Source organism: Haliotis asinina, chromosome 15, assembly GCF_037392515.1.
Source record: "Haliotis asinina isolate JCU_RB_2024 chromosome 15, JCU_Hal_asi_v2, whole genome shotgun sequence".
Lineage (NCBI taxonomy): Eukaryota > Metazoa > Mollusca > Gastropoda > Lepetellida > Haliotidae > Haliotis > Haliotis asinina.
In genome coordinates, this window is record NC_090294.1 from 31,562,548 (window position 1) to 31,584,168 (window position 21,621).

At 39.0% G+C, this 21,621-nt stretch overlaps 2 protein-coding genes across 3 annotated transcripts in view; one reads left to right on the plus strand and one right to left on the minus strand.

The window, feature by feature from the left end:
- Positions 1 to 195: 195 nt before the first annotated feature.
- On the minus strand, positions 196 to 995 carry LOC137264976 (uncharacterized). Its single transcript, XM_067800317.1, has 2 exons — positions 536 to 995; positions 196 to 302 (listed from the first exon to the last, which is right to left on the minus strand). Exons 1-2 carry the CDS (start codon positions 993 to 995, stop codon positions 196 to 198), a joined length of 567 nt encoding a protein of 188 aa, XP_067656418.1.
- A 15,064-nt stretch (positions 996 to 16,059) lies between these two features.
- The window catches only part of LOC137266081 (myoferlin-like), a 108,693-nt gene continuing 103,131 nt past the window's right edge, over positions 16,060 to 21,621 (plus strand). For both annotated transcript variants that reach the window (XM_067801581.1, XM_067801582.1), the window contains exons 1-2: positions 16,060 to 16,525; positions 16,678 to 16,733. In XM_067801581.1, coding sequence (XP_067657682.1) covers positions 16,432 to 16,525; positions 16,678 to 16,733 — 150 coding nt within the window. In that variant the 5' untranslated portion in view covers positions 16,060 to 16,431. The remainder of the gene's footprint in view (positions 16,526 to 16,677; positions 16,734 to 21,621) is intronic.

Genomic DNA, 21,621 nt, shown 5'->3' on the forward strand with positions numbered 1-21,621 from the left:
AGATCATGTTACATACCACAAGGAAGCCAATGGTGATGACATGCACATGATAGGATGAGGATTAAGGATGATGTACATGATTAGGGACGATGATAAGGATGTACACGGGTAGATTGGCTATATATCGGCACACTGTTGTGTAAACACTAATGAATTACATAGATGGAATGTACACAGATAGATAAGACAAATTTATCAACAAGTCCCAGGCACTTGGTAGGTACACTCCTTGGACACAGTTGATTGCTGGTTTCTGTCTCCGGATCTCAATGGCCTCTTGTAGTTTCCTTTGGCGCCAGTTCCTGTTGGTAGATAGTTATCCTAGTGTCCTTCCATCAAATTGAGTGTCCATGGTTCTTGAGAATGTGTTCAGAGATGGCCGATTTCTGGTCAAGTTTGCTGAGGGAGGTCTGGTGTTCCTTCTTTCTGGTGTTGATTGGTCTCAGCGTTTCTCCAATGTATAGGTCGCCACAGTTGCAAGGGATCTGGTAGATGCATCCTCTCGTGTTAGGGTGTTCACAGCTGGGTCCTTTACCGTTGGCTTTTAGGTAGGTCTTGATGGTCTTGCCTCTGGAGAAGGTGACATCGATGTCAGCTTTGGTCTTAATGAGGCGTGATATCTGATGGCTAATGGGGCCAAAGTAGGATATGGTTACTCTGATGGGTGATGGAGAAGACTTGAGGCAGGGTTCTTTGTTCTTGAGGGTCTTGTTGATGGTGGCTGTGATAAGTTGGGCAGGGTAACCGTTGAGCATAGTGAATGTCTTTCTGGAGTGGTCCAGTTCACTGTTTAGGGCATCAGGATGGCAGAAGGCTTTGACACGTCTGGTAAGGGTGGTGATGATAGCTTGCTTTATCTGAGGATGGTGGCAGGAGTTGTAGTGGATGTACTGGTCGGTGTGCGTCGGCTTGCAGTATACAGAGGTTCTGAGTCCATCGTCTGTGGTGTGGAGGAAATCAAGGAAAAGCAGGTGTTGGCTGGTCTCAGTCTCCATGGTGAACTTGATTCTTGGATGTTGGTCGTTGAGGTAGTTGAGGAGGGGTCTTTGTCATTGGCAATGGTGGTGAAGGTGTCGTCGACTTTGCGGTACCAATAGAGGGGCTGGAACGGAGCTGTGCAGAGGGCTGCTTTGTCGAAGGATTCTTTCTGAAGTAGTACTTGCCATCCCCTAAACAGGGATCAGGGTATATTTCTACCTAACCAATTCGACACTTTCATCAACAAAAATTAATCTCTGGCTTCCGCCACTAATCCTCCATTAACTGGTCCCCTCAACGCTGTAATCCCCCAAATATGTTTTGGCTGAGTATCGTATACGAATTGCACATTATAGATGGGAAGTTAAAATCTTGCCAAACCGCACCGATTCAGCCTGCACGGACACAACAGAGGGGACTGTCTCAAAGCCCACGCGATGTGAGAGCGTCGATTCATTTCAACAACAGCTATGAAGCCGCTGTATAAATAAAACACCGAGGTCTCTCTTCATATTTTGAAAAAAAATACTTGGAGACAAATCATTCTTTGATCATTTCAAAATATCAGTTATGAATATTGTTTCACAAATTTGGTTCCCGTTACAAAAAAACATTGGCCCAGAATTGACACTGTGCGAGAGGTCTGATATTGTTCCACTAAGAAACCAGTTCTTACACACAGTGCGAAACAAACGTAAAGACGGTTACGAGCCTGTTTACGTCGAGGAAACATGGGTAAATGCTTCACATACAACAGGGACATGATACCTTATCCAGAAAAAGCAACCAAACCTATTCTATACGATATTATAAAAGTAAATATAATCACAGCTGTCTTTCAGGTTGATATATATTTCATAAAACATGGTCATTCAGTTTTGCGATTGCCACCCTATCATTGCGATTTTAGAACTCGTATGGGGTATGATGAAAGCGGATGTAGTAAGCAGGCAGAGCATAGCATTCAATCTTCGAAATGCACAGGCTATTGTTCAACAATCAATAGACACCATCATGCTGGACACATGAGAATGACATGCAGAAACACATAATTGGGAACAAAGTACATTGGACTATGCCACCATCAAGCCAGTCATAATCAGGCTACCCCCTTTGCGATAGCGACACCGATTCCGAATGTACAATCGCGGTTTCTGAAAGCGGCAACACTGACTGCGATTGAACGTCGATCCGAAGTGGTAACCGCATAACGGCTTTTGAGATGGCCCCAATGTTCACAAAACACGCTTGTTGATCACCTGGCTGTTCTACCAGCAAGAGGTCCCTCGGTACGAAAATGAGACTAGTGACAACAACATGATGGTCGTTTGTAAAACCACTTTTTTCATTCTGATGCCCAAAATTATTAAACAAGCCATCCGAGTTTGTCGATTTTATGTGGCTGTGCAAAATTTGGTTTTGTTGCAGTTATTAGATTTTGTATTAGTGAGCAATTCATCGGTCACAAATGGAATCAAACAGACTGTAACCGAATGACCCATGCCATAATATCAGAAGCAGCAAATATATGTATATTGGGTTGTTCTATATTCGCCTGCATTCTTGAAACAACACAAAATGGCCTGTTGACCACAGATTAAGCAGTGATAAACAAGCGTCACTCTTATGATTTGAAACTGGACACTTCCATTTGAAAGAAGAAAAGGAAAGAAAAGAGGTATATAGAGGTGTAAAATGACTCTCTTTATTGATGTTAATGGGAAGAAATATTGGGAGGACGATATCCCCAGAACGACGGTCATATGCATTTAATGCCCAATAGACGTACACAGAGTGTAAATTTGAAATATTTCCAATACAAGATTACTCAGAATATTTTAACAACTAATATTTATTTACACAAGACTTAAATTAGAGAATCACCATTCTGCACATTTTGTAAACGGGATCTTGTATGACATCTACTGTTTGAGTGTAGTTTTGATAAGAAGCGTGGGCAGAATTATCCTCATGGCTCGGGATATTGGGCGAAGGACAATTGTCTAATATATTATAATGGAAAAATAACAACTCTCTAAACGTTTTCGGCGTAATAGAAAAGGAGAATATTTGCACTATGACCAGAAAGGAAGTTAAACCAAACTTCCACCAGATCAAGGTGGGGTAACAGCGAAATACTACAAACCGTGTAAATATATTGCCTTTGCACACAGCGACCAAGCTAACGTGTATCTCTTGGAAATAAAAACTTGAAAAAAAGTTGCTTATACTTTGACATGTTAAATCATATAAAGAAATAATCACTACCAAAAGAAGAACGTTCATATAAATAAATAATTCAATTCATATTGGATATACTTATCTTCCTACTCCACTGAATATTCGTTGACCAAACAGTCAGTCAAGATCACTATAGCTCAGGCGGTTTCATTCTAAGATTAGGGGTGCATTTTTTCATGCTAATTAGCTAAAGTTTGTTTTTGTTGGCAGTTGGACACGTAGGCGAATAGAGATGTAGGCGATTCGAGCGTAAACCCAAATATGCATGTCCGTCACGTTCCTCCAAATTTACATCGAGGGCATTGATTGCTGTCCATATTTGCAAATATTCCCCAAACATGCACAAGATTATTCGCATGATGGTAATTCAAATATGCAATACCTATTTTGAGAGAGAAGATTTGGCATATATTAATGAATAGTGGGAAAATAACTAATTTGCGTAATTTGCATTTTTGTTCAGACTGCAGAGTTGATGCCTTTGATTCACAAACGCCAACTTTCTTGTGTGTCGCCCACACCCTACCAGCACGTGAATTTCGTGCCTGCCTGCCTGCCTGTCGTGTAGACGCCAGGTGTCGCTTTACTGTGTGAAGCAGGTATGTTGTTGTCAGCATTGATATCATACATATTTATTTGTTAGGACTGGATTAGATGTTCAGATACGGACTGGAGTAGGTATACATGTGATGCTGTACGTATATAACTGCAATCGAAATAGGTATCGTTACAATCCACCTATAACTGCCTGGCTCCGGTTACAGAGGTCGACAGAAATGAGTTTCAGCAATGCATGACCATGACTCTTTGGACAAAGAATCATATACTATACATCGCCGTCTACGCGAAGATGATACAAATCCTTTCGTCCCGCACAAGCCATTCTACTTAATTTGTAGATGTTTGCTGCTGGATTTTGTCAGTGTTATTTGCCTATCTTGATCCATATTCTGATAGCATACAACCAATAGTAATGTGACTGGCGACCTTTCTTTATAAAGATGTTCTTCATATCCCAGCAATGTTATCTGGCCACCTTCATGTACATCTTCATCTCTTGAGGTGTTAATTTGTTATTATTTGTGTTATCTATTTGTAGATATTTATGCCACCTGGGCGATGTTGTTCCATCACCCTTGCCTACATATTGATGTTGTGCTTGAGTTTTTAATCATTGTCATCACCGTATAGATGTTACACGCTATACACACCCATATGGCATCTGGTAATTAGCGACCACTTACAGGAGATACAGATAAGCAGTTTTCACAAGAGGAAATACTAGTAACTGGACTAAACACACGCACGCACGCACGCACGCACAGAGAGAGAGAGAGAATAATTATACAAGCTACTGTATAATATGTAAGTTGACACGCCAACGTGTTGAATTACCTCCCTTTACCAGGTTTCACAGTTCTTCAGCCTTACGTGAGAGCCTTACGGTATCGTTGTGCAAAACAGTCTAATCGCTGAAGTGCCCTAACTCCCAAACCTTAAGACAGACTGAGTGAAGTGTTAGAGCTGTAGTTGTGTTGTATAACAACACCCATAGCCTCCCTTCATAAAGCGATAAGATGAACGTAGGTCCTTCACATAACGTAACCTTATTGCAGTGTTAAAGACTAGGAGTTAAGGTTAACCTGAGTAAAAGGTTACTTGGTGAAAGGAGCCCCCAAACCTTCGGATAAATGCTAGAGCCACTGAACACAAGCCTAGCTACGGGTCATGGTCCACACTGGGTATGATAACATCTAGACTGTTTAAGCAAGTGTCCATGCTCTTCTTCCCATAACCTCATAACATTGATACACCTTTTAGAGACAGTTAGCCAAGTGCTGTGCCACAGCTGGTGACTATTTAATCTCTGTTCAAATAAAAAAAATCTGTTCAGCAGATCTTGTCTCTTGCCTGTCCCGACTTCCTGAACCAACGGTCAATGGCCTCCACGGGGCTCAACGAAGTGGTGGTACATACCGTTTTCTCCCACGCATCAGAATGAGTGATGCATGATAGTTAAACCTACCCGATGTGTTCTCATGAAGGGTTTATGAAGGTACGACACAGTAATTTCTTCAGAGACCCTACACCCGAGGGACCAACTTCAACAGCAGATAATCATTGACGTTCACTGTCGGGCCATGGGTGCTACTGATACATGGTACCGCTTGCTGGTATTATTTTGTCAGCGGTCGCGATGCACGATATGTGACCGGATACTCTATTTTTGGACAGAGGTCATACTGCGCAAATATGATTTCAAAGATTTACCATTTTTCGTTGCATGTGTCAGTTCTCTGTCAACTAACTTTCGTTTTGAATATAACTAAAAAGATGGATTAAGTCAAGATGTTCAATGAGCCCTCGTTGAAATTAGAAAGTGTAACTGCAGGATGAACTGACTTTATCAAACCCACTTTTGTTACAAATTTTGGTTACTCTCTCGTTACACTTTTAATGGTAGGATGTTCAAAATGAAATTTAAGGGACCTGGAATGAATCACCCTAGCTTTACACTAAATACACGGGGCGGTGGGGCACCCTATTTATGTACAGCTGATTGACAACACAATATGGTTTTATTAACACCCCGGTCTTTTTCCACGGTCTTTGAATTTGAATTTCAATATTTTTGGATGTATGACTTTATATGTTACTTATGACGAATCACGTATTTTCTTGGAGGGAATTCTTTTGGAACTGCTAGGATAATGTGCATTTATTATTTCATAACATTGCCCGTTGTTGCCTTCATGCCCAGTCACGGTACACTGGAAAATTGTGGCACATATTTGATCTCATATAGAAAGCCTGATAATATTTCTCTCTGTTACGCAACCCTATTCGCGCGATAGTTGGCATTTTGAATATTGCACGGTTACACATCAATATCCTGACTTTCTCTATTCTGTCGAAACAGAGTAATACACACCAGGGATAATCTACACCTATGTATAGTCTCCCTGCAGACACCAAATATATACTGTAAGTTTCGTTGTCACAACGAAACTATATTTGTACGTCTGTATGTTAAATTCTGCTGTTTGCACGCATCGTTACTTCTTAGAAGTTGGCGGTATAATGTATTTATCGGGAATATATCCGTCAAAGCAAATGACAGTCGTTTTTTAACAACTTTCATGTGGATTACGCTACGCTTCAGGCAGTAATGTTGGGTGCGGTGGAAGAGAGAGGTCTGTTCTCCAAACAGATTCAGGCGGTCCTTTATTGTACGAGATTTGAAGGACTCCTTTAGTATTGCTTAAAGTGTATTGCACCAATACCAGATATGATATATTGTATTTAACAGTATTGTTGTTATGGTCCAACTATTTTGTCTCTTGTTTTCACTCCTTTAAGGAAGCAATTGCAGTGAACTGACCCCAAGTAGTGGTGTATGTGTAGCTGATGTACGTGGGAAAGGTGCATGTTCCCAGTGTCAATACGGAGTTATTGATTTATACATTGATACATGAAAATGATCTAAAGGTTAAAGGTAATTGAATTCTACAATGTAATTATTAATATTACGATCAAATATAGTTCTTTATATCATTTAGAACATAGACAGTCACTGTATTTTTTCTGCGATCTGCTGGAAAACAGCATAATCAAGGGTCGTGTCCATGAAATTCTGTTACCGCCATACACTGTAAACGCGTTAAGGCATGGAGTAGTCATCAGCTGTATACATGTGTTGAGGTGTGGAGTAGTCATTAGCTGTAAGCGTGTGTTAAGGCATGGAGTAGTCATTAGCTGTATACATGTGTTAAGGTATGGAGTAGTCATCAGCTGTAAAAATGTTTTATGGCATGTAGAAGTAATTAGCTGTAAACATGTTTTAAGGCATGAAGTAGTCATTAGCTGTAAACATGTTTTATGGCATGGAGTAGTCATTAGCTATATACATGTGTTAAGGTATGGATTCGTCATTAGCTCTAAACATGTGTTAAGGTATGGAGTAGTCATTAGCTGTAAACATGTGTTAAGGTATCGAGTAGTCATTAGCTGTAAACACGTGTTAAGGTATGGACTAGTCATTAGCTGCATACATATATCAAGGCATGGAGTAGTCATTAGCTGTAAACATGTGTTAAGGTATGGAGTAGTCATTAGCTGTATACATGTGTTAAGGTATAGAGTAGTCATTAGCTGTATACATGTGTTAAGGTATAGAGTAGTCATTAGTTGTAAACATATGCTTAGGTATGGAGTAATCGGTAGCTGTATATATGTGTTAACGTACGGATTCGTCATTAGCTGTAAACACGTGGAATAGTTATTAGCTGTACAAATGTGTTAAGGTATACAACATGTATTGGGTATATTGAACTCTAAACTTCTTCATGATTTATGTCTAAGTGCCGAAGGCGAATCAAATGCATTGTATGTTTTATTTAAACACGTTTTACTTAAACACCGGACCGACGACTCAAGCACGCCTTTTCTGTATTCAAACAATAGAAACGCATACTGATGAAAACTGTTGAGTACAGCATGAGGCTACATTTCCTAGTTACCCAATATCTGTCCAACATGAATACCAGGCATGTACATCAACAGATCTCCTGTTGTAACTCTAGCAGCGTCTTAGAGGTATCTTCCCTCAGTCAAGGAAAAGCATTGATATCTTAAAGGGATCATGAACATCATAGCTGTTTTTGACAATATCGTCCAATGCAGACACATTAGATTAACTGAATACTGTGCGATTTTGCTTTGATATGCCGAAAGGTTTTCTTTCTGAAGAATTAAAAACAAGTTTACACATCAAAACGTATTTACATTATCGGGAAAGATCAGTGAATAAATTACATTTCTTACAAATGAAGTGCTGAGTAAAATGTGAAAAAGAGATTATAACTGCAATTTTTGAACTAAAAATGATAATACCCATGTACCCAAGTTGCAAGAACTCAGTGACCTTCATGTGTAGGACTAATCAGGTTAAAACAAACTTGGGCTTGGGGCTGAGACTATTTGCATTTGAATGGAAACCTTCATATGTAATTATTTAGTTCATAGTGTTGCTGTATAGGTATTCGGTTACATAAAATGGCTTGTGACACACTCGGTATGCACACAGGCGTGTTTGGAAGTTTACCTATTCTTTGAACTTTTACATTCTTCTCGCCGTCAGGCATCGCAGAGTTATTAATAGCACCTAGATGGTGTGGGTCGATGTAGCCTGGAAACTCCCGCGCCGTACTTTACTTATTGCGTCACCAACAAATCCGTGAAGATCCGGGTTAGAATTGGTCTTCAGTGATCCATACTTGTCGTAAGAGGCGACTGACAGGAGGTAGTCAGGCGCGCTGACTTGACTGCGAGGTGTCATCGTATCCCAGGTGCACATGCTGTTGAACATTGGACTGCCTGGGCCATACTGCTGTCCGACGCCATATAGCTATAATATTGTTAACTGTTAACCAATAACCACCACATCAGTGTCAATACTTGGGTGCTGCAGCCTAACCAGTGAATGCTGACATCCGCCAATTTACAATACTGAACCACTGAAATCAAAGCTTATATTTGTCAATATTTTATCTTTATTTAGCAACAAATTAATTTCTGGACAATACTGCGTTCCTGTTGTTTTCTGAAGTAGTAGTGTGATAATCACTCGACAATACCGTACTGATCAGATACAGTGAGGTTACAGGACGTTTTTTTTTGAGAATTGGGCTAAAATTGTACCGAGGTATTTTTTTTTTCAAATTCATATCAGGCTTAAGAAACACCAGCACACCAACAAAGTCCCAAGAGGAGTGTATACAATGATTCCAAAGTAAACATGCAGTTCCTGGCTGTTCTGGACAAATGAAGAGGTCAGCTTGAAGACAGTCAACCTGTACCTGGCAGCATTATCCAAATGTTGGACCTGACTGCTAAAACTGATAAACCCAAAACAGGTTAACACTTACACAGCGTGTGTTGATGCAAATATAGCCAGTGCATGGACGGGTGAAAAGTTACGGAATGTTCATTTATGGGGATTTGAGGACATATGTCGGGAAAATGTCAACTATCACACGAAAAAGGTACATTTTATTTTAAAGTCCTTTGCAAAAACTACTTTGATCTGTATCTTTATCTTGATGCCTGCACGTCATGTGTCATTTTGGGTCCGTCTACGAGGAAGTTCCAAAACTGAAAATTGTTTTGGGAGTGGCACCCACGCTCATGAAAGATCTTGTGTTATCTGTCTTGTTAAGTTCCTATTGTGAATGAATAATCATGAAAACAAACACGTTTGTTTCACATCATAATCACTAGTGTATGCATGAACTATACTGAACAGCAAAAGAAACGCAAGCGCCGAAAGAAGGAAATCTCCTAAGGGTAAACGTTTACATCTATGTCATCTATCTAAGAAATTGACAGAAAACCAGTTCCGTTTCTTTTGTTTGCTGTTCAGACTATTAACCCGGTCAATGTATCACTGGTTATACATAAATATATAGTTACAGTTTAATAACGATAGTCACCAAAGTTAGATTTTTTTCAGCATCGCTTTTGCTGACATTTGTCTTACAACACACCGAGGACAAATTACTAAAATTCAGATTCTTTAATAATAAGTCTCTCTCTCTCTCTCTCTCTCTCTCTCTCTCTCTCTCTCTCTCTCTCTCTCTCTCTCTCTCACTCTGTGTGTGTAAAGACTTTAAATCAAGAATTATTGTCAGTGTGGCATGAAGATGCTCTCTCTCTCGTTTAACAAGCTAGAAGCTGGTTATATTTTTACATCAGAGATTTCACACACAAAAACGATCACATCTAAACTTTCAAACAGTTTCAGGGAACATGTCTCGAAAATCACGTCTGAAACCGAAATATGTTTCCTGAAAATGTTAGGTATTATGACTGTATATTCCTTGAGTGAATCATTACACATATTACCAGACTTGTTTAGGGCTAATGCATATTCCATGATTAAACATATTCCCTGTAACATATAGGGACTACCGTATGTTCCATACATGTATTTAAGCTGTGCATTATGATGTAAACGAGTTACCGCATCAACGTAGCCGGAGGTGGCAGCTGAGATGGCACATTAGACTTAAGCTTATACCACATCTGTGGTTTTGTGCTTCTCTTGAAGTGAGCCTAACCAGGTGAAAACCCAAGTACGTCTGGTTCAGAATGGTCTCTATGAAGAGACAATAGACAGACATTCAGTGGGAGCGTCTCCACCTCTGGACACAGTACAGAAATAAGGAACTGTCCATATGTTTATGTCTGTCCAAGGCAGCTATTGGTTATCGTCACTGAAGGACGTCACCCGATCCAACACAGCCAATATTAACTGATATAATTATTCAAACAATCTGAATATGCTGTTTCGACACTATACATAGATGAATAAAATATAGGAAAAAATATAGTTGATAATAATGATATGTTTTGCTTGGGTGAAACAACATCTAAATGGGGTGAAACAACACGGGTGAAACGACCAGGAGCTCCTTTCATGAAGCACCTTAAGAATAAACTCCCATTCTTGTCTATTTCTAATGAAAGGAACCGGATTCATTATACAAGAATAAGCTTTCAGAATACCGATCCGGGATACAATGGAAGGAAGCTTTTAAGAGTAAACATGTCTTGATGAATGTACAATGTTGATGATATAAAATTTTGCTAAAACGAGAAAAAACGCTAATCATTGTTAAACAATATACATCTTACAAAAAAAAGTATTTTGGATCAAATCTGTGCCTGTTAATTTTTTAAACGAGTGCTCTTAAATTAAACGTTTGCTACTGAGCAGTTTTAAACTGATTTTAGGTCGAACTCATTAGTACGAAAATACATAATTTGAAGTATGAATAGTAAATAGTATATGAAAAGAAATAATGAGCAGAGTCTTCATAGTTGTGGATACGAGAGTAAGATGATTTGGGAGATATAACTCTTTCATATTTGTGCGCATTAAGGTCACTACATTCAAGTCGGAGACCAGAATGCATTACCTGACAGAATCTGCTACCGAAGTTTAAGTCTCAATTCGATATTTTTCATATTAGAATCGCTTGAAATTACATTTTTGAATCTCGATGGGCTCGGTGGTCCTCTATGTTCGGCTGGTAATGAATTCCACAATTTAAGGATCTCGCATAATTTACAGATTTACAGTTTACTGTCTGAAGATTTGAATCATTGCAGATCATAACGATTTAATACAGATTTAATACAGATTTAATACATAGTCATTTTATGAACGTATTTCAACGGGTGACAATTTGTTTCATTGTATGTGTTATGATGTACCAAGAACAGCACCACACATGGTTCTCATAAGGATCAGACCCGTGAAGGTCACGGGGTAGAATAGGGCTTCAGCAACCCATGCTTGCCATAAAAGGCGACTATTCTTGTCGTTAGAGGCGACTAACTGGGATCGGGTGGTCAGGCTTGATGACTTGGTTGACACAATCATGTCATTGGTCCCCAATTGCGCAGATCGATGCTCATGTTGTTGATCACTGGATTGTCTGGTCCAGGCTTGATTATTTACAGACTGCCGCCATATGGAATATTGCTGAATGAGGCGTAAAACTGGACTCACTCACTCACCATAAGGATTAGGATTGAACATTTCAAGTATATCTGCTCGCCGTTTGGTACAATTATCCCATATATGACTGCAATAATCAAACACTTGTAATATGAACTGGTTGTACATAGTTTCTAATGTGTTCCAGTTTAGACAATATTTGAGACTTCTCAGACAATTCACCACTGGTGGAACTTTTTGAATACAGTAGTTAATGTGTTCATTCCATGAACAGCCATGCCGAAGCCCCAAATGTTGATGACTTTGGACGGAATTAATGACATTACTATTCATGGTTAGATTCGGCATTGGAGTTGATGCAATTTACGACTAAAACGCATTGGTTCTGCCTCGTTGGATTGAAAGATACCTGCCATTTGTCTGCCCATTCCGAAATTCGCTGTAAATCATCGTTCGTCGCAGTAGCTTTTGCGTCAGAAACATCAAGGATCGCATATACAAGAGTATCATCCGCAAAAAGGCGTATATTACTATTTGTACATTCAACTGTGTCATATATATATGACATATTTGAGATTTCACTTTCTTAGTAAAGTACAAATTGTAGTACTTTTTGCGTTGACTCCCATGGCAACTATGCTTGTCCCAGATATGACATATGTTGCATTTGACCACTTTCTAAAAGGCATCGTGTAATATCACACACACACACACACACACACACACACACACACACACACACACACACACACACACACACACACTATATATATATATATATATATATATATATATATATATATATATATATATATATATATATATATATATATATATATATATAAGAAGAACCCTGGGGTACTCCAGCATAAACAGTTTTACTGAGAGATCTGAATCCATTAATTACGATACGTTGTGCTCTATTTTCAAGATAACTCTCAACTCTCAAACCAGTTAAATAGATTACTCTATATATTATATATTTCTAATTTATAAATGTTACCCTTGTGCCGAACTCTGTCGGATAGTTTGCACCACAAAATACTGCTCTGATTTCTTTTCCTTTATCCACTGCACGGCAGTGAAATCATTTAATTACGTCAACTCTTGGTTAACTCCAATAGAATCTCGTTTGTATCTGGATTGGAGATGAGAAACTGTCATTATCTCTAAAATAACGTGCTTCAAAGAAAATCATAAACTGCATTCGGGTTCAGATAATGACAACGGATAGTAACTGTTTAGTTAGGCACGTGTTTGTTACATAGATTAATTATAATTAACTATAGTATGGTTATCCGATCTGCTACTTGATGTACATCTCGAGGAGAAAGTATTGTATTCGTTTCTTACATCTTATTTCTACCCATATTTCTTCAAGCACAGGCAAGTCTAACTCATTCATACATTCGACAGACAATTAGTTTTTGATATAAACTGCAACACCTCCACCTCTTCTCTGTTTGTCTTATGGAAACCTATTTGGGCTGTTTACATCAATGCTGTCTATACCATGATGTATCCATGATTCCGTAATGCAAATGACATCATGTGATTCCAATTCAGTCTCGAGTTTATCTAACTTATCTAACTAACCTTAGTGCATTGTCGAAGAATGGGCGTCAAGGATAACCTTAGTAAAGGTTACTTCGTGAAAGGAGACCCTAGATTGAACATGTTTGGGGTGAATTGAGTCGTCACCCTACAACCAGCCCCTGCGCTCTGTACACATGACCACACACTACCACTCCCTTAATACTCACCCTGACTATTATGTAAGCAAGCCCCTCTCTGTGTAGATGTCACCCTGCCATACTCAACCAGTCTCGTTTATATGAAGATTCTGTATTATGAAAACACCCTGCTGTGCTAATTTTGAGTTAAGTCTGCCGTTGAGTATGATCACACTAAAATATTCACTGTTTGAAAGGACAGGGAAACATACAGATTTATTATTGCCCATTTGCGTCTCTTTCATACTTATTACTACAAAGAAAGCGTTGTAGAACGCTGCAGCGTTTTAGCCTACCCAAGTTTCCAATGTTCGGACAAAGCAAACATGGCGTAGAATAGCGCTGTCCGTTTGTGGTTGATGCAAAAACATTGCAAAAAAAGCCCAGCGTCCATTGTTTGGTTTTTTGTGCATCCATTCGGCTGCTGGTAAATTAATACATTCTAGGTATATTCATATTCCACCACATGATACATACATTGCAATATTCAAATCATTGCAGCTGTCTGCCTTTCATTATACAGTTTCCCACTGACAATAGGTGGTTCAATATACATTTGCCACAAGTATCAGTTTCAGGCTAGTGAGACTCGGGGAACTATTGCACGCCTGCCAAAGAAATCAGGCGTATATTATACCTAAAATATACATCTGCATTTAGTTTTGATTCAATATGTGCCACTCGAGCTGACATTAGAAGACACATGGCCAATCTATTAGGACAGAGAAATACTCATTTAACAGAGGACGAGTTGCATACATTCTGCAGTCACTAATGGAGTGAAGCAGCATGATTTCATCATTGTTTTCAAGCTTGTTCAATGACCATCTCTGTATCCGATAGATCGCTCCATAGACAATGCGTCTGCCCGCAACGTCGGTGGTTCGATCCCAGTCTACATCATTCTGAAAGGCTTGATTAGAGGCTACTTGTTTGTGCCTTGCCCGCCCGCGACGTTTAGAGCATGAAACAAGGACGTTCATGTGTACAGTTCTGACTCTTCTTCCTACAAAATGAGCTGCTTCTGCACATTGTAAATTGTGGCATATCAACATTTGTTTCAAATTCGTCACATACATAGATTATCCCTGGTTGCAATTATGGAACAGCGGCTACAAGTTCAGTCGAGGTCACGTGTGATCTGACAGGTTAACAAATTTGTTGGGGCAGGGAGGGGGGTCGGTCGGTTTATACTCACTTATTCTTCTTGTTCCGCACCGTTTGTTATCCTTACTATCTGCAATACACCAGTGTTTATGCACAGATGCGTTCTCCGGGCAAACCAAAAAGCTTGGTCGTGTGTTCGAATCATAGGCTCTTCTTGATGGTAATTGGTCAGAATGATTTCCATGCTTGTGCTTTCCTCACTTCAGTCAAGACTCTCATCCCGTATCAAGGGGACACGATGGGATAGGCAAAGCATAATGTTTAAGTATTACAACCACACCCAGTCTTAGACAGAGCCTTTCCGTATGCAGACTTTTGTGTTTGTTTCTTTTTTAGCGCCTCACTGAGCTATATTCCAGTTATATGAGGTCGGTCAGTAAATAACTGATGAATCTGGACAAGACAATCCAATGATGAGCAACGTGAGTATCGGTCTACGTACTTGGGATATGGTAAGATGTATCTTCCAAGAATGCGACTTTGACCGTTGGATCCCTTGGACCTCGATCCTAACCCAAATCTACGGGTAGATTGAGAGACACATAAAATACAGAGATTTTTACACGAACAAGTCTGTCATACGACTTATACCAAATGCTGTTCTTACTCGGCTAAAACAAAATTTCACACAAGCTTCTTTAAATTCATAACACTCCCTTGTGCGTGTGTAATAATTTATTTTTTATCCATTTGATTCATGTACATTTGTACAGTACAACACGATTAGTGTGACGGTCCTCTTCAATGGCGCCACATTAATTTTTTTATGACGTCACAGACGACGAAACACAGAACCATATATGCACAACTGCAGGATGTTATTGGGGCAATACCCACTGCTTTACACTTACCAAACATATTTATAAGCACGCTTAATGAGTGCGAGGCAATGTACGGGAGAGACAGGAGATGATATTTCCCGTCTATCAGGAATTCATTAACAACCCCCAGCCCTTGTCTGACCATTTCAGCCAATGCTGTCATGCACATAAACGCGTGACATCAATATGTGTGATTGTATGTATGTCCAATCTAATGTGCACATATATAGTGTGTGATAATGATTGTAACATCTCTCAGACATCTATATAATTGTATGCGATATACTGTCATGGTATTGTACAGCCTCGCTCGTATCGACCCAGCATGTCGCGATGATTATCACAGGCGTAACGTGTTAGCGTTAAGAGTTCAAACACTTTACATTAATCGTTCTTGTTCCTGACCGAAGTTTCGGGTTTTCGGGTGAAAAATCCCATAGATAAGATTGTCTTATATTTTTCAGTTTTGCGAATTATATTAAGATGCCTAAACATGTGGAGGGGTGGAGAAACTTTATTCTATCTGCATACACGTACAATGTTCACTCATGGATGTAGATAAAGCAGTACCCGTGGCGTCCGGGGTACAGTCTGTACACGGGCTTGTAGTGAGAGGAGCGAGGCACAGCTATTTAGTGTTAGCTGTACTAAAAATCAATATCCAGCTGGGTTGCTCCGCCAGCAAAGGAAGTAAACATCGACCCGCACGTTTACATGGTATAAAGAGCGTGCGCAGGAATCTCTTACGCGCCTACAGTTGATATAAGTTGCGCTTTCGATTTTCCGTTTTGGTAATTAGCGATGGACTGTTGATGATCCCAACACAGGTAGTGTGAGTTATCTCCCTCATGCCTGTATCCTGTGTCGCGAGAGGGCGTCGGATTTAGCCGAGACTTCAGCACTGAGAAAGTTGAGATGAGCGATGGATTTACTTAGATAATACGTCAAGTGAAAAAAAGAAAACAGCATGGCGCTTCAGGTCGCAGTTATTAGTGCCAACAATGTGCCGAATCCAGAATCATTCGGAAAGTGTGACCCTTATGCCACCGTAGATTTCCAGGGTAAGTGTAATTTACTTCTCAGTGAAAAGTTTCCAAGCGGAGGTCACCGGTTTCCCATGCAGTGCTGTAAACACACACAGGCTTTTTCAATGTATGCGAGAGATGGTTGACTGTTCTCACAAAGTAACTTTATATTTTCCCATGTTTTGCAGGTACTCGGAAAAAGACACAGGTGGTAAAATCAGAACTTGACCCAGTCTGGAATGAGGTATTTGATAAAAGTTATTTTTAACTTAACAATGTGTTTAGTGGGCGTGGTCGCCATGCAGCAACCGTGGACGTCGTAGCTCAGAGCGGGGTGGGGTTTGTGTGCGATTAATTCTCTCATTGTCTCTATTCAAATAAAATCAGTATTGTGATAAAATTCAAAATATGAGTAGTCTGTGAGACGTCATGAAAAACACATATACCATGGATGGTGACAGATTCAGTCAATCAAGCTACAGATTTAGATATGTCACCTTCCAGATGATTCTGATTATAGTACTATATACTGTATACATTAATATAAAACGATGTAGTACGATGTAGTAGTTCTTGTGTCAAAATATGCCGGCATATATTCATATATACATGTGTGATTGATTATATATCATTGCTAGGTATGGCAAGAATATATTGATAATTATATGTACTTTCATTAAATTTACAAGTATAATTGTTTTCATAGAAGTTCTGTCCGTTAAAACAAATTATCAAGATTACTTTTGGTGATAGACATGTGGGTTGTGTTATGAGTGTAGCTGCATATAACATGTTGTCAGCTAATGTTTTAGGCCTCAGTACAACTGTATATGTCCTCTCACCTCTTGTCACATGTGGTTGTTGAAGATTGCCTCAAATTACTGAGTTCCTTATATCATTACTGAAAACATTTATACATATTTACATACATTCAAGTGTCTTGTGAAAGTGTTGATGACAGTGTTGAGTTATGAAGGTGTCTGTTTCCATGACAAGTATTTATTTTTCTGTACATGAGTGAAGTATGTGGGGAATGTACATACAGAGTGAGCTTGCTGGAGACATGTCCCTTTGTCCCAGGCACAAGTGTCACCCTCGCACACTTCACTCTTTATGTGAACATGTCCAGTGAGCAGTATATAGCTAAACCTTTCGTTATTGTCAGTTTTCACAGTGCACTCAGGCTGATCCAAAGTGGTAGATGACCTGTCACCCTGCCCGCACAATAAAAACTCATAATGTCAGCTGTGCGAGGGAGTGAGCAGCGAACTGACTTGGTGTGCTGGCGATTGGCTGCCTCACAATGAGGGTGTGGGTTTGAATCATGGAAAGGACTCTAACCCCCAAAGTACTAGTATTTGTACTTTACTAGGAAAGTGTAATCCCAAATATAACATATATTACACCATGATTACACAATGCCATTTTAGAAAGTGGTCAAATGCAACATATGTCATATTTGGGATTTCATTTATTACTCCATGTTCACTTGTTTTCCATGCTGTGAGATAAGTGGAAGAATCAGATATCACATGCAGTCTTTTCTGTGTATGGTACAGAGAGACAGATGTGTACAAGATCAAAGGGTCAGGCAGTTTGTACAACACAGTGCATGTGAAACACGTACAGCTGAGCCCAGCTGAGCCCAGCTGAACACACTATTTGTGACCATGCCTAGAGGCAGCTATATTACCAAAGTTACTGCTGAATTATTCCACACAAGAGCTGCAACTTCTCACTCACTCTATTTACATGCATATGTTAGAAATGCTTTGTGTAACCATCCAAGTTTTGTGTGATGTAGGTTGACATGACATTACTGTGGGTGGGGGACTCACAGGAAGATTGTTTCAATGACAAGATTCTGTTGTGTTAGGAATTTCACGATCTTTCACATAGCCAATAGGAAATGTCATTCGCTGAGTTTCCTGTTATGTTCACTGTGAAAGTGGGAGGAAATATCTACTGCAGCATGAGGTCGCAGAGAAAGAAACCGATCTAATCATGATCTGGGCTATTGCAGTCATAACATAACTCAAACAACCAACTGGTAGCAGCAGTAGTTCTCTGCAAGATCAAAGTGACGAGTGTGTTGGTGTGTAGTGTGTAGTGTGTGAGACAGTCCAGTAGAATGCGCTCAATGCTGGTGGGATGGCCTGGGGCAGTGTGCTGGGTCATGGTTAAGTATACCTGGTATGCTGCTGGGCCTGTCACTCATCACACACTATATAACATTACCCATATTAACATAAGTAAATTCCTGAGTTATTCAATCCTGACTACATCATTAATTACCATAAGCTTCGAACTGGATAATATGTAACAGGATACATGCAGCAAGGAAGTTTATTCATGTCCTGAACTACTTAAAAAGTCCTTAGAAACCGGTTTATTAAAGATCACATATACTCCACGGGGTGCAAATGCATAAATCATTCATTGACATTGTTATAAATGAAACCCAGTCATTAAAACTGCTCATTTCTTCCTTTAATTAACTTAAATCAACCTTTTTGACAACAGTGCACAATTCAACCAATCAGAGTGGCGCATCTCCGTGACGTAATAGTAGGTATAGATATGAGGGTCTATGCAGAATTCATCTACATTTCAGGGGGTAAACTATTTCGTTCACAGGTTTGTACAAACCTGAAAACTGAAAACAACTGTTGTGAAAAATGAAAGCTATATGTTCTCACAATCTACTATCATTTAGTTATGTCTCCTGCTTTATCTAGTTTACGAGTTACAACGCCTTGTTTTAATAGACGATTCTGTCAAAATCACTTGGTGTCGCTAGGTTGTAATTCATCTTAGGTGGTATAAATCTACACGTTATTTGTCATCATTCACTTGATGCTCAGTGAATGAATTTATAACAGGTATAATTAGTGGTAACGCCACTTAGATTACCTGACAAAGGTACCCATTTGGCATTTCTTGTGTCTGGATCGATCAAAGGATTAACCGATGACACGCTGATTGATTAATTACTTTTATGTGGATTTAAATGGGGATTTGTCAAAAGGTAGTGTACTTTTACTAATTTATACTGAAAACACTCTGTCGTGTCTGTGTCTATGTAAAAACAACACCCTTCTTTCAAAGGATTAACCACCAATACATTGATTGATTGCCCATAACTAAATTACTTTTTTAAAAGAATGACGCACATTATGCAATTAGTTGCCAGGTGTGCTATCTTTGGTGACCAATGAGACTATACAGCAATGTGAAAAACCTGAAACGATACATCACGTTTTCATATGTTAGACTGTTAAAAGACACATCACTTGGGAAATCTGCAGATGAATTAATTCAGTTATGTATCACTTGTTTTTATGGATATTGATGGATACATTCCTTGAAGAAAGTAATAGCCGGACATTTGCTCCTATAACTTTAATTTGTTTTAATTTTAACATTTGCATTTTGTTTTTATTAAGTTGTCGTAGCTTTCAACAGAACCATTGTTTTCATCGTGAAGTGTAGTGATACAGACGACATTCTCTTGGGCATGCGTGCGAGTTATGATTTATATAGGTAAACTATAAAATGTCTAGATATTACATTCCTGTTATACATTCGCAGGTCACTTCTTTTTATTAAGTTTCAAAATACATACAAGTATGATTATAAAGTAATTAGGATTATGAGAACAAATATAAAGACATATATTGACAAATGTCTACATACTGGTGAGTGAACGTTTACAAACCAAGTAAATTTAGCACTGAAGAAATTTAATGCGCAGTATTTTCACTTTGACCCTGACCTCGCTTATGTTATGTTACAGGTTGTGTCAACTCTTTTGGTCATGATTCAAATACATATTTAACTACTAGTAAAACGTAGTTTTCATTTTCTAACTTAATGAAAACAAACCATAATCTCATTATTTCAAATGGACTTTAGTCCGTGACTTCACGATTTTCAAAAATGGTGGCGCCCTGTCTGAGGATGAATGCTATTTAAGTTTGTTTTCACCGACTTACAAAATCAGAAATACTTTTCACTGGTAGTAAAATATGAATTTTATTGATGGACATTAGGATTTTGCATGACATTGCTTATAACATAACAATTTCACACTTGGAAGAGAGGCAGGGGTTGATATAATATTACTTATGATAATATTGTCACTTCGACCACAACCTCGCTTCCGAGGAAGAAAGCGTTATATTCATGCAAAATCCTTTTGGTCACCAATGTGTAGTGAGCAGTCTTGATTCTATAAACTCAAGGAAACTTGAACTTGAATTTCTATCCTGGAAGCGTGGTAGGGGGTGAACCATTTAGTATATACCACATGCTTCCACAACACTCGCTTTGCACACACAAACAACCAATTTAAGCACAAACTGCGGGGTCCGGTGGAAATCTGTGCATTGTGACACCATCACCCAACCCCAAGGAGCAATTGACGGCAACACAACAATTTGGCATGTCTTTGGTGACATCAAGAAATCAGCAAAATGATGGTTTTCCTACACATTTTCTATTCAACTAACTGAAAATCGTGACGTCACTGCAGGGCTCTGACGACAGAGTTACGTAACCTGTCTGTGGTTTCATTTGCGGGTGAGAGAGAAGCAGACGCCTTTAAGCGCTTGGTATTAATTAACCACAATTTTAAAAAAAAAAAAAATGGTGTTCCGTTTATGACTAACCAGAAGTCTTTCATATGCAGTGGTAAAAAGAGTACCAAAAATTGAGTTTGTTCGTTTTTTATTATGTATATGTGCAAGTAGGTCTGTGAAAGGTATTTAAAACTGTGGATATGAATTGTCTCAAACATGGACTTCCTGTTTTATGTACATGTATCTGACCTTCAACTTGTGATGTTGCATATTTGGCATGTTAATAGAACCTTTGTCAGTATGTGTTTCAACTCTTGACTATTTATTTCCATGGAAACTACTGAAAATTTGTTCCACAGTAGTACTTTTTATGCTAGGACTTCAAGGTGGTGTTCCTTTCATTGATTTGACTAGAGCAACAGTCTTTTTGACGGGTAAATATTCAACAGAATGACAGATAGAGTATGTATAATTTAACATGCTGTCATTATGAGTCATTAGGCCTCTTGGTATTTGTAAAACTGTCAATTGTTCACAAACTGAGTCATTGTC

Bases quoted from the DNA above. Each gene is read 5' to 3' on its own strand.
- LOC137264976 (XM_067800317.1), bottom strand. From the start codon at position 995: ATGGAGACTGAGACCAGCCAACACCTGCTTTTCCTTGATTTCCTCCAC. The intron at 303-535 runs GTAAAGGACCCA...ATCTACCAACAG, and splicing joins GACCTACCTAAAAGCCAACG to GAACTGGCGCCAAAGGAAAC.